Source organism: Haemaphysalis longicornis, unplaced genomic scaffold (genome assembly GCF_048455015.1).
Source record: "Haemaphysalis longicornis isolate Haplotype H1 unplaced genomic scaffold, Haemaphysalis longicornis Haplotype H1 scaffold_7, whole genome shotgun sequence".
In the NCBI taxonomy this organism is placed as follows: domain Eukaryota; kingdom Metazoa; phylum Arthropoda; class Arachnida; order Ixodida; family Ixodidae; genus Haemaphysalis; species Haemaphysalis longicornis.
The window spans coordinates 49,034,599-49,047,501 of record NW_027526422.1 but is presented as its reverse complement, the minus strand read 5'-3'; the positions used below and the strand labels follow the sequence as shown (position 1 = coordinate 49,047,501).

The 12,903-nt window shown below is 51.8% G+C and overlaps 1 protein-coding gene across 1 annotated transcript; it reads right to left on the bottom strand.

The window, feature by feature from the left end:
- Positions 1-313: 313 nt before the first annotated feature.
- On the bottom strand, positions 314-1,592 carry LOC144147426 (epithelial splicing regulatory protein 2-like). The gene has a single exon (XM_077679557.1). The coding sequence runs from the start codon at positions 1,280-1,282 to the stop codon at positions 485-487; it is 798 nt and encodes a 265-aa protein (XP_077535683.1). The 5' UTR covers positions 1,283-1,592; the 3' UTR covers positions 314-484.
- Positions 1,593-12,903: the final 11,311 nt, after the last annotated feature.

Here is a 12,903-nt window from a genome sequence, read left to right as displayed (position 1 = left end):
TATTTTGTACCTTATCAAGCCGAATGTGTTTCTTCGCGAAGATCGGGCAAAACGGCCTCAAATGCACGTGCGCAAGGAAAGGCATATTCCGCCTATTTTACCTCAATCCACCTTTCCATTAGCTTAGCGCTCGCAGAGGTGCCTCACGTGATACTTAATAAAAAAAAAAAGATTTGGAGGGGTGCACGTGAGTGCCGCGCAGCTGGCACGCACTCGGCTCCGCTGTAAACAAGAAAAACAACCACAAGGGAGGTAGATAACGGCACATTTATTGTGCCACAAAATTCCACTGCGCAGAATTTACAGATGGCCGACAGGCGGGACAGTAAAACAAGCGGATGGCAAGATGCACAGTGAGAAGGGAGTGACGAAGCGTTCAGTGGAGGGGGGGAGGGGGAGGGGTCGAGTGGAGGGAGGAGGTGAGAGAAGTGAGTCCGCAACATGGCCCCTGCCCGCCCTCCCGGGTGGCGCCACCGCCTCGAGCTCAGGGAATGAAGACCTCGATGTAGCGCCTGCCGATGTAGTGGCGATTCTTCAGCCGGACCGCTCGCTCGGCTTCCTCTCGGTTCGGAAAGGCTACGACGGCCTCGCCACTCGCGCGTCCCTCGGCGTCGCGTTGGATGTGGACGCAGTCGGGCGTGAGAGAGGGAAAGTCGCGGAAGAAGTTCAGGACGTCTTGCATAGTAGTGCTGTAGGGGAGGCCTCGCAGGAGAACCATGGTCACGCCAGGCAAGTAGACCGGGGGAGGGGACCACGGCGGGCTCGGGTACGGCCAGAAAGCGACCGACGGAAAACCCGCGGCCGACACCCCCAGCGTAGACATCGGTGACGCAGCACCCGGTGAGCCGACGAGAGACGCTGGCTGCGGTGAAGCGCCAACAGCCGCGGGAGACGACAGTCTGGGCGCGGCGTTTGCTAGCAGCTCGGTGAGGTCATCGACGGAGCTTTGGAAGACCTCGATGTACCTACGAGTCCTGCCCATCATGTAGTGACGGTGACGGTTCTGGGCCGCCATTGAAGCTGCGTCCTCCGACTGCATCTGGATGAAGGCTTCGCCCGCTGGCCGGCCTAGGGCGTTGTAGACCATGTGGACGCCCTGTGGGGCGATATACAGCGTGTACTCGCCCAAAAACTCGAGGACCGCCCCTACGTCGGCGCTGTAGGGCAGCCCACGCAGGCGCAGCCAGTCCCTCCTTGGAGACCGCGCTGGTGCTCCGTTGTGAAGTGTTGGAACGACGAACTGCGGAGGAGTCGCCGGTGCGTCGGACGAAATCGCCTCCATTGCAGTGGTTTGTCAGCAGCTTTGCGCTCTGCAGCTGGAGCTTCGAGGTTGTCGGTGGCGGAACGTCGCTGCTTATAGCGCTCCTAGCGTTTGTCCGCCGCGTTCCTCTACTCTGGTTCGAGATTGTTCTGCACGTGCTCGCGCGGCATGGTGCGCTGGCACAGAAGCACGTGCACGCAATAGCGCGAGGTAACTTGATCGACATTTTCCAAGGGATACATTCTTGCTCCTGAAATCCTTCATTTTACCACACTTCACGACTTACGCAATGAAATTTTAATATACGAAATCATTACATAATCGGTTGAGCGAAAAAGGCCCGGCGTCCGCGTCGGCATCGGAAGATGTGAAACGGCTCCTAAACCACTTGTCTGGGATGTATGTCATAGCGCGTGGCGGTTTACAGCACGAATAGCAGTCGTGACCGAGAGAGATGAGAGAGAGAGAGATAAAACATTTATTAGGAAAAAAGGAGGTGGCGCGATTGTCTTAGGGGTGGTGCCCTCCTTCCAGGGCCCCAGACTCTTCTGCTCCTCTCCGGGCTCGAAGAATTAAGTCCTTCTGAATCCCGAAGTCGGAGCTGGCCAGAGCTGCCTCCCATAGCGCGACCGTATTTGTGGGGTTGTTTCCTGAAGGCCAGATGATAGGGCAGGCCCATGTTGCGTGAAATAAGTTGGAAGGGTTTCCACATTTATTGCATGCGTCGAGAGAGAGAGAGTTGCTTTATTAGAAGAGAAACGAAAGTTGACTCAGCCGATAAGTGCCTCTCGGGTTGAGGGCACCTCAATCAAGACTGAGTCTAGGAGGGGGATAGAAAGGAAAGAGGGTGGACAGAAAAAGGTAGAAAAGGAGACTACGACGACGGTTCACAAGCCGCGCAGCATGGACAGTACTGACGGCATCATAGCCGGTCCGAGAGTCCCGTGTCTTTTCAAAAGTCTGGCAGGGCTCGGAACGCTTTTTCGCGATTTGATTTATGACAATCCGGGAACAACAGGTTTGATTTAGTTTGATGAGGTGCATGAAGGCAGTCCCAATTTCGCATACGACGCTCTCAGCGCTGATCGAGCCTGCGAATGTTGTGGACACTCGCACAGTGCATGCGCGAGTGTCTCTATTGCAGGACAGTGTGGGCAGGCGGGTGAACTGGCGGTGCCAAGCCTGTGACTGACTTCTTTCCGCGCAGCGGTGACAGCCGATTCGCAGACGAAGAAAGAGAGCACGGTCAGCTCGGGTCAGTCCCCTCGAAGGAAGCGCGTGCGGCGGCTTGCCGGGTGCAACTCGGGAGTCAGGATGCATGGCTTGGAGGTCCCTTCGGATAAGGTACCGCGCGACGTCCAGGGGCCTGATTGCCTCACTCATCAAAGTGGATGGATGATGCGCTTCTTTTGCCAGACGATCAGCCTCCTCATTTCCCTTGATGCCTACGTGAGCAGGTAGCCATATTGCAGATGAATGCTAAGGCCTCTGGTGCTGAGGCTGTGCAGTTTGCTGGCAAGACTTTGCACAGCGAGACAGCTGAGGTGGGCCCGGTCCACTCCAGGTCGCGCACCTCAGGGGAAGAGGGGAGCGGAGAGAGAGAGAAAGAAATCGTGCTCGGTTAGGATGACGGGGTGGCGAGAATTTCAGCTCCTTCGACCGGAAGGATTTGAAACTCTACGTTGGAGCTGCCCAACGCCCCATCCCAGGCTCGTAGGAGATGGAAGGGAGATGTGGAGGCGGTCTGCGGGAATTCTGACTGTGGGTGTTGGAGTTGAGGACCTCCTTCAGACTGCAGTGTTGTGCTCCTGTGCTCTTTTCGTTCTCTGGTTTTCATGTATTTTTGGTGTTTTTATTCATTAATCGACTAATTGGTTTTTCTTAAATATACATTTCGGGCGCTTGCCCCTGTTCATTTATATCTAATTGGCTGTAAACCTGCCATAGTTTAGCTGGTGCGGCTGTTGTTCCCCATTTTTTTCTTGTTTTGTTTTAGGAGGGGGGAGGAACAGGGAAAGGAATTGGAAGGGAAGGGGGTTTGGGGACATTCCCACATGGAGTGTGCGCTGGTGTCAAGGAGGCCACAATCCAGACAATACGGAAAGCGAACTCTGGAAGGATTAATGGGGTGTAATAGATTGCACGGGTTGGAAGGATAGAGGATTGGAGCAGCCGCCATGTGCGTTCATGCCTGTTTGAGAGTTGTGGGGCAATGGCCAAGAAATATACGCGGCGAGTGAGGCGTAAACAGTGATTTCCCGACACACCCCCTAGGAGGTGTGTATACCCTCCTGGTTTTTCTGGACACCCCGCCTTGAATCTTTAAACTTAACTTATTTCAATTCTTGTATTAAACGTCTGGGCAGTTTGGCCAAGCCCAATAAAAGGAGGAGTGAACGTTACCATCTAAAGCGAGAAAAACAAAAACAAGCCTGCGAATAAGTGCGAGCAAAGCATATATCGACAAGATCTCACCCAAAATTATTTCAACTGAGGCCACTTTTGACTTCACCTAAGTGTAGTATAAACACATATAATATACTTCATTCATTAGGGGCCGTTCCTTGTTTAGAACCCTGATCTTTGAAGAAGCTCTTTTGACATTTACGTTTAAAATTGGAAATTTGGCGAGGCGAAGGGCTACGGAAGCAAATCCAGGCGTTTTATAAATTCTTAGCGTCCAAAGACAATCGGTGGCCGCTTTATAAGTGCTGCATAATTTGTGTACACACGAAACTTTTTTACACCCTTTTTGGCCGAAAAGGGTGTAAAAATCTTGTCCCATGGCTAACACCCTTAAAATATAGTGCGTAGAATATATTCCAGGCACTATACTTAAAAGGTGTTTTGCAAAAAAAGGGCGTATGGATGAAAAAAGGGTGTTGAGGATGCTCAACACCCTAAAAAAAAGGGTGTTGAGCCTCACGCCCTTTTTTAAGGTGATGGCATGCGTAGTGGCAATGTGAATCGGCGGAGCGCGCAGCATTCAACACAAACAGTCAATACGCACAAGTTACAGTTGGAACACAAATGAATTGAGCAAGAAAACCAACGGGATGCAAGCGGTACAGGGAGTGCATACTTACTTAGTAATACATGTGCTGTTCTTGCTTTTATACCCAGCAAAGGAAAGCCCCCGATTGAGTCGGTGGGCTTGTCGCAAAAATTCCCCGCATTTCCCCGAGGGGAAGAATGTGAAAGTGCGAATGCACGAGTTGAATTTGCGCGGTTCGGTAATGTTCGCGAAAGACAGATCACACACACACACACACAACTACAAAGAAAGAAAGATGCATTTATTCACAGACACCTATTTGTGTTGTCGTTGTACTTGATTGCTAGAGCGGATCTCAGCTTCGAAATTTCGTGTCAGTACTCCTTTAAGAGGGTGCATTAGCCCTTCTCACGCCCGATTCCTGGCCAATCCCCCACGTGGGTATGTGCCATGTCAGCGGCCAGGCAGCGCGCGCCCATCTCCCCCCGTTGCCAAGGAAGACGAGGAGATTCCTGGCCAATCCCCCACATGGGTATGCTATGCGGACATCGCCGGTGGACGCAGGTTCAGGGTCGCTTAAGAAGTGCATTCGCACTTAACTGGCCAATCCCCCACGTGGGTATGTTATGCGGACATCGCCGGTGGACGCAGGTTCAGGGTCGCTTAAGAAGTGCATTGCACTTAAAAACATATTTTAGCGCTAATTTTGGAAGTATGGATATTACTATGAGAATATACAAATCAACACGCGGATTTGCAAAAACTTTTTAATTACGAGGGATTTTTTTGTGTTCCATAACTTACAGAATTTTTTTAAATACCAAACAAATCTTCCCGCCACCTCAACACCCTTCAAAAAGGGTGTTCATTATTTCAACACCCTTTTTCCCACAAGGGTGTAAAGCTACAAACTAGGGTGTTCGAAACTCATAAAGAAAAATGGTGTATGAGAAAGGGTGTAAGAAAAGACCGCCAACTAAGAAAAAAAAAGTGAAGAGACCTCGAACTTTGGAGGCATTTTGTACCTGTTTATACGGGTGGACTGAACATTTTCTAAAAGCGGGGAGTGTTTCGTACCTCACGATGTTTAAAGCAATATTAATTGGCATAATTTATTACCAGTGAAGCTCTTTAAGCTTCAGCTAGTTTCGGTGGCGTTAGCAAAAAAATACAAAGAAAAAGAACTGTGGCACCTGTAAAGGGTGCACCACCGCAGATAGGGTATTATAACAGTGAAGTCGGCTTTCGAGCTTGTTAGAGTGTGAGCACAAGGGGCGTATGCGTATCCGCACCTCTTACTCTACCATTTCAAAGGTACTAGTCTTTTTTTGGATTCTAAAAGGCAAAAAAATTGGCGCAGCTTGCAATAGTGGTGCAAGGCTGGAGAAACAGCATAGCTGGGGACCGACCTAGCTTGTTTCCCCCTTCGATCCCCTGGCAGTGGGGGGGGTGCACACTGGAACAGCCTTGTAAAAGCCGGTTAAACTTGGCCTCACCCCTCAGCGGTCGTCCTAGCTTAGCAAGAACATTGCAAAGCTTAGGAAACATAACAAAACTTAGCAACACCGGAAGAAACTAGGTCAACCCCCAGCTCCGCTGTTCTTTTTTTGCAACTGAACACCTATTTCACACCGTTTCAACAACCTACAGAAAGCCAAGCGTGTTGCAGTCGGTAAACACCCTTCTCGCCACACGACTAGTCTTTTTAATCTTGAAGGTTCTAATTGGTGTTTCACGTGCCAAAGCTAAACTTGGGGCATGAGGTGCACCGCATATGTAAACGAGCGATCATTGCGTACAAGCAATTGTTTTTTTTTTTTGCGTTTGAAAATTTCTTCCGAGTAGAGGAGTATATGAGGGAAGGTCTCCTTCTTTACAGTGCTATTATGCATCCAAACATGGCCTTATTCAATGAACAGCTGAACACCTTTTCCACGCGCTTTCAACACCCTAAGAAAAACCAAGGGTGTTGAAGTTGATCAACACCCTCTTTTTCACACAAAAAGGGTGTAGAGCTCGGAAAAGGGTGTTGAGATTCAAGAAAAAGGGTGTAAAGGCCTCCCAACACCCTTTTTCCACTTGTGCTACACCCTTTTTGGCTAAAAGGGTGTAAAAAGTTTAGTGTGTACTCTCTAAACATTGTTTCAAAAACTTAAATCTCGTCTTTGGCCAAAGTAAAAAGTTTGAAAATGTCCTTATACGTTAAAAAATGGTCAGAGAATGAAGAACCGAATACTGACCTTTTTAGGTAAAAACTGAATTTCTAAAAAATAAGTTTTTTTAGGTTAAACAGAAAACACCGCCTCCCAGGTGTATACAGAGAAAATATATTGGAAACGTATAGGAAACTGTTTCCTATAAAGAGTGTATATAGGAAACATACGTCACAGGGATGGTCATTTGGCTAATAGACGTCCTTAGTTTAACTAGTGGACTAAAAAAAGTTTGTATAGTTTATCTAGACCCCCCCTGCCACCCTCCCCCACCCCAGCCATTCAGGCACCCCCCTTTGATTTGATTCCTGGGGAAAACCCTGGGCGTAAATATGAAAGGTCAGTAGGCTACCCACCCGCCGCGGTGGCTCAGTGGCTAAGGCGTTGCGCTGCTGAGCACGAGGTCGCGGGTTCGATTCCCGGCCGCGGCGGTCGCTTTTCTGATGGAGGCGAAAAGCAAAAACGCCCGTGTGTACGAGATTTCGGCGCACGTTAAAGATCCCCAGGTGGTCAAAATTAATCCGGAGCCCTCCACTACGGCGCGCCTCATCGCCTGCGTTGCGTCGGCGCGTTAAACCCTACAATCAATCAATCAGTAGGCTACCCCCAGTGGACCTGGCTACGTGATGCAGCGTGAGGCTGTCTTGTGTATGGATAGTGAGAGGGAGAGAAAGAGTGAGTGAGTGAATAAACTTTATTTAGACGAGCTTCAGGCGCTGATGGTTGGGCGACCGCCCGGAGCCTCCTCTAGTCCGGGACAATCTGGTCCACGCTGGCTGCTACGTTGCACCAGGCTACGCTGGACTGAGAGGTCGGAGCTGGCCAGCTGGCCCGTCCACTGCTCGTACATTGGGTGAGGATGTGGGCTAAGGGATGGGGTTTCCTGACACTCCCATACCATGTGGTACAGGGTGCCAGGTTGGGGACATAAATTACACGTAGCATAGTAGAAGGTGGGGTACATGGCATGGAGGATATAGTGGGGTGAGGATAGGAGTTTGTCTGAAGTCGGCGAAAGGCAGTCGCCTCTGCTCTGGATAAGAATGAAATTTTTTTAGAAGAATATTAGTGGTGGTGGCTGTCAGTGTCGGTGCCGGTCAACGTGAACTGATCATGCTACCTAGGCAGCACTGGCGATCAAACGATCCTCTACAGGTCCGGGTCCACGGCTGGGCAGCGCGGCCGTGCACCATTCCTCGGAGGGCATTTCGGGCAAGCCCAGATGATATGGTATAGTGTGGCATGGCCGCCACATAAGCAGGAGGCTCACGTGGAATATAAGGTTGGGTGGGTAGGGGTCTGGAAGGCACTTTTTGGAGAGGTGCCTGTCGGAAGGCGACGCCACGTGGGGCCTTGAGAAATTTCTGAATTTTTGTCCGCCGGAGACACTATCCCGCGCGGGTCGCGCCCCGTGATAGGTATAGAGGCTGGGCCCGCCCGGGTCGCAAGTCCTCGGGCGTGTTCATGGGCCGCCTCGTTCCCTTCGATGCCAGACGCACGGCCGTCCAGGTCAGAAGGACTGACTCTTACAGGGGTCGCATAGAGCTCCCTTTCGGAATTACGAATGCCGGATGTGAGCGTCCGGAGGAGAGATTTCCAACTGCATGCCGCTTTAGAATCAGAATTGGTCGTGCTGGGAGTGGGTCCAGCATTAGAGCTAGGGCTATGGCCGCCTCTTTCACCATCTCTGGGTGGGTGGATGTAACGTGGACTTAATTGAGGAGTTTCTTACGGGTGCATGTGGCTGCAATCGTGCATGTGTCGTGGAATTAGTTCTCTGCCTCGTCCACGTACACGGCGGGAGTCTGGAGACCATAAAACACTTTGAACAAAGCGGAATTACGTGTAAAACGACTTTGTTATAGCGAGATGAAGGAATGTGACTACTCGCCAGCCGATCCCTCGCGTGATCTTTATGGCGGGTCTAGGCCCGTGTACTCGCCACAAGGCCACTCGTCATAGGCTAACTCGTCACAGGTAAGCTGGTCAGGAATGTCAACATGTCATAGGGCATATCGTACGAGGAATTCTCGTGTTACTGAAATATTCGTCACAGGGAAAACCCGCATTAAGATGTTGTTTTGGAACGTCAAAGCGATTTTGATTTGATTGATTGTAGGGTTTAGCGCACCGACGCAACGCAGGCGATGAGGCGCGCCGTAGTGGAGGGCTCCGGATTAATTTTGACCACCTGGGGATCTTTAACGTGCGCCGAAATCTCGTACACACGGGCGTTTTTGCTTTTCGCCTCCATCAGAAAAGCGGCCTCCGCGGCCGGGAATCGAACCCGCGACCTCGTGCTCAGCAGCGCAACGCCTTAGCCACTGAGCCACCGCGGCGGGTGTCAAAGCGATGTTTCCGCCTGCTATGTGTCGCCTTTATAAAACAGGCGAGTGTGCATCAGTTCTTAGGCCGAGGAAGTTAGGTTAATATACCGCCACACCTCATTAGTTATAATGAAATGATAATTGGATTCAAATTTGTACTACATGGCACCCAGAAAAAGTAAGCAGAATGGTAGAAATGACGCAGTGAACAGATTGTGCGCGAAATGCAAAATGATGTTTATTGTACTCGCTTTGTACTGTGGTACTATTTTAATGTTGTCGCGCTCTCTCCGTGAGTACGCGTCTTCAAGGCTGCGTTCTGTCGTTCTTCACTATACACAGTTTAGAAGCGGATGATCCGGGCAATATCCGTAAGCGTGTTTACTGGGGCTCCGCTGTCGTGATCAGCCGGGATTTTTGCGATGCGATCATTGATATCTTAGTACTTGCCTGCGAGGAATGAGGGGTGCTGCCCAACGTCTGACTGGCCCATCTTAAGTTCCTGCAGCCCTTGCTCATCCATCAGGCCCTTCAATCGGAATAGTGCTTCATGCTGCGTTTAAAGGATTAAACACATGTGCAGGTCACACCATCACGTGGCCACACAGACCTCTTCACTACCCTCCCTAACTACAGGTGTAGCTAAGTACCCAACCTCAACTCCCCTGTCCGATCAGCGCTTCAAATGGGTGACCGGTAAAAAGCGCAAAGGCTCACGGGTACGTCGTCTGCTACCGCCACTTCCGGTTCGAGATCTCTCCTGCCCTCCCGTACGCCTGCCCTGCGTACGCCGACGGCTTTCAGGCGCGTGTGTGCGGGTTGTTTATTTGTCACAGGGTGCTTACCTGTCATATAAACCCGTAGTAGGGTCAATCGTTATTATTTATGGAATTTCCGGTGCATGAGCGTTTTTCCCCCGTGGAAACAGATAAACAACCAGCACACACGTGCGTGAAAGCCGCCGGCGTACGGGAGGCCAGGAGAGCTCCCGAAGTGGCGGTTCTTCGCGGGAGAAAAGAATGTACCCATGAGCCTTTGCGCTTTTTACCGGTCACCTATAAGTGCAAGTCGCGCTGACTTCTCCACCAACCCCCCCCCCCCCCAAAAAAAAAAAAAAAAATTGGGCCCATCTCCCCGCGAGGGGGACTCGAGTAAATGCGTCGCATAGGGGGTGGTGGGTGTATTGCGTAACGTTTAGTGTTTGGGGAGTTGGTGGTATTGAATGCGTTGTATCAGCAGCTTCTTGACGTAGTTTGAATGAGTCAAGGATATAAGGCGCGTTCGTAGCCTCCCATTCTGTGTCGGTTTTGTGGCGCAGTGGGTAGAGCACCATGTACATTGCGTTCCGCCCGCAGGGTCGAGGGATCGAAACCAGGCGCCGGATAGTATTTTTTTTATATAGTGTAGGGGGAGGGGTGCGGACAACGACGGTGCGGACTACGACTACGGACGTCAACGCGGGTGACATCGTGAGTTGCTGAAATGCTCTGCATTTAAAAAAAAATTACGCCATCTTCCCACGTGGGAATCCTGAGGGGATGCAAAGCCGTGCAATCTGGATCAGCTACTCGCCGCTGGCGTTTCAAAGCGGCTTCTCGTTCTCGAAGCGAGGAATCCGCTGCTCGACGCTGCCGTTTACGTTCGACGTCGCGATCTCTCCTCTGTGCAGCCTTGTCTTCGGAGGTGTTCGCGGTTCTGACAGTGTGCTGGCTGGCGCTAGTTGAAGGTGTGCCAGCCAGTTCGCTGACGGAATCGTTGGCGGCCATTTCCAGTCATCGGACGGCGCAGTGCCGAAGAAGCAACTGAGCGGAGCGCGGACCGGGTTTATTTGCAGAGCAGAGGGAGTGGAGAGGAGGAGCAGCGCGCATGCGCGTGATTGGACAGCTGGTGTTCAGATGGGAGAGGAGGAGCAGCACGCGTAGCGCACAGGTGGTGTGGAGAGGAGGAGCAGCGCGATAGCGCACAGATGGTGTGGAGAGGAGGAGAGGAGAGAGGGGTGTGGAGAGGGGGAGAGGTGCGGACGCCGGACGACGGAGGGTCGAGAAAGAGATGCTTTGCATCTGAAATTCATACTTTCAGGGTGTTATACACTAGTGCAGGTCGCACAGACCTCCCTATAAACAGCTGTAACGAGTTTACCATTGTCCAAACCAGCCTCAGACCTGCTTTGAACGCCGATTTCCGTTCAGCGCTTCAAGGCTTCGCGGTGCAACGAAATCCATGCGACGGAAAGGCGCCTTGCCCGAGAGTTCCTATCTCGAGATGGCATAGCTGACCGGTAAGAAGTGCAAAGGCTCACGGGTACGTCGTCTGCTCCCGCAACTTCCGGTTCGAGATTTCTCCTGCCCTCCCGTACGGCGGCGGCTTTCAGGCGAGCGCGTGTGTGTTGTTTATTTGTCACAGGGTGCTTACCTGTCAGATAAACCCCTAGTAGGGTCAATAGTTGTTTGTTACAGAATTCAAGATGCATGAGCGTTTTTTTTCCCTTAGAAAACCGATAAACAACAAGCACACACGCGCGTGAAAGCCGACGGCGTATGGGAGGCCAGGAGAGCTTTCGAACCGGATGTGGCGGCACACCGCGAGAGAAAACAATGTACCCATGAGCCTTCGCGCTTTTTACCGGTCACCTATTGTACCAAGGCCAGTGTGACGAGCGGAGCTGCAGCTCCGCCATTCAAGTCTTGCGTGTGGGTCCAAGCTTCCCTGAAATTTTCTTCGTTCTCTCGGTTACGACGAGGCCGACGGACCTTTTGGATACATTTTGGACCTTATCAAGACGAACAAGCTCCTTCGCACTTCGCGAGGATCGGGCAAGGCGGCTCAAATTCCCGGGCTCGGTCGCAAGGAATGGTGTATTCCCCGAATCTACGGCAATGCACAGAACGATAGCCCAGTGCTCGCGACAGGCGCCTCGCCTTAAAACAACCAAACCAAAAATAGCTCGAGACATCGGAGCAGGCAGCGAACACCTACCCAGCCGCATTGCGAGAAAAAAAAAAAGAAAACACGAAAGGAAGGAAGGCAACACCACCTTTATTGTGGGACAGAAGCGCCGCGCGGCATTCACAGAGTACCGCCAAAAACAGTAAAACAAGCGGATAATTAGATGCCCAATGAGAATGGGTTAGGGTGAGAGGGAGCCGGTTGAGGAGAGAGACGCGAAGAACGAATCCACAACATGGCCGCTGCCATTAATCCTCATTATTCCAGGAATGAATTCGGCGATGTGCCTGACATGTAATGGCGATGCTTCTGGCGGAGCATCGATGGAGCATTAGAAGACTTCGATGTACGTACGAGTCCTGCCCATCATGAAGTGGGGGTGACGGTCCTCGGCCGCCATTGGAGCCGCGTCCTCTTGCTGCATCTGGAGGAAAGGCTCGCCCGTCGGCTGGCCCTGGGCGTTGTTGATCCTGTGGACCCCCTGCTGGGGGGGACAATGTACTGCGTGCACTCGTCCAAAAACTGGCGGACGGCCATACGTCTGCCCTGTGTGGCAGCCCACGTAGACGCAGGTAGCCCCTCTTCGAGGTCCGCGCTAGGTGCTCCGTTGGGGAGAATTGGAACGGCGAAGTACGGAGTCTCCGGGGCGTCGAACGAATGAGGCTCCATTGCGGTGGCGTGGGTCGGCAGCTGTGTTCCTGGAGCTTCGGGGTTGCCGGTGGCGGAATTTCGCTGCTGCTTATGGCGCTCCTAGCGTTTGTCCGCCATTATTCTCCACGCGCTAGTACGGCATGGCGCTCTGGCACAGCTGTAACGACATTTTTAAGGAAAACATTTTTTTGCGCGTGAAATCCTTCGCCTTAGCCACAGTTCACTATTTATGAAATTAAATTTTAGAATAAGAAATCGTTAAATGACCTATTGGGCGAAAAAGCCCACCGCCGGCGAAGGCGCCGGTGCCGGAAGACGTGAAACGGCTCCTAACCCACGTGCCTTGGAATGGCCTTCCTTAGCAAATGGTGCCCGTCCACGCCAGTACACCACAGATGGCGTAGGGGAGCTGAGAGAGAGAGAGAGAGAGAGAGAAATAGAGCGCGGTTAGGGTGGCGAGGTGGGACGATTGCAGCTCGTTTGAGCGGGAAGATTTGAACTCTTATGTCA

Coding starts and splice junctions, on each gene's coding strand:
- LOC144147426 (XM_077679557.1), bottom strand. CDS start 1,282: ATGGAGGCGATTTCGTCCGACGCACCGGCGACTCCTCCGCAGTTCGTC.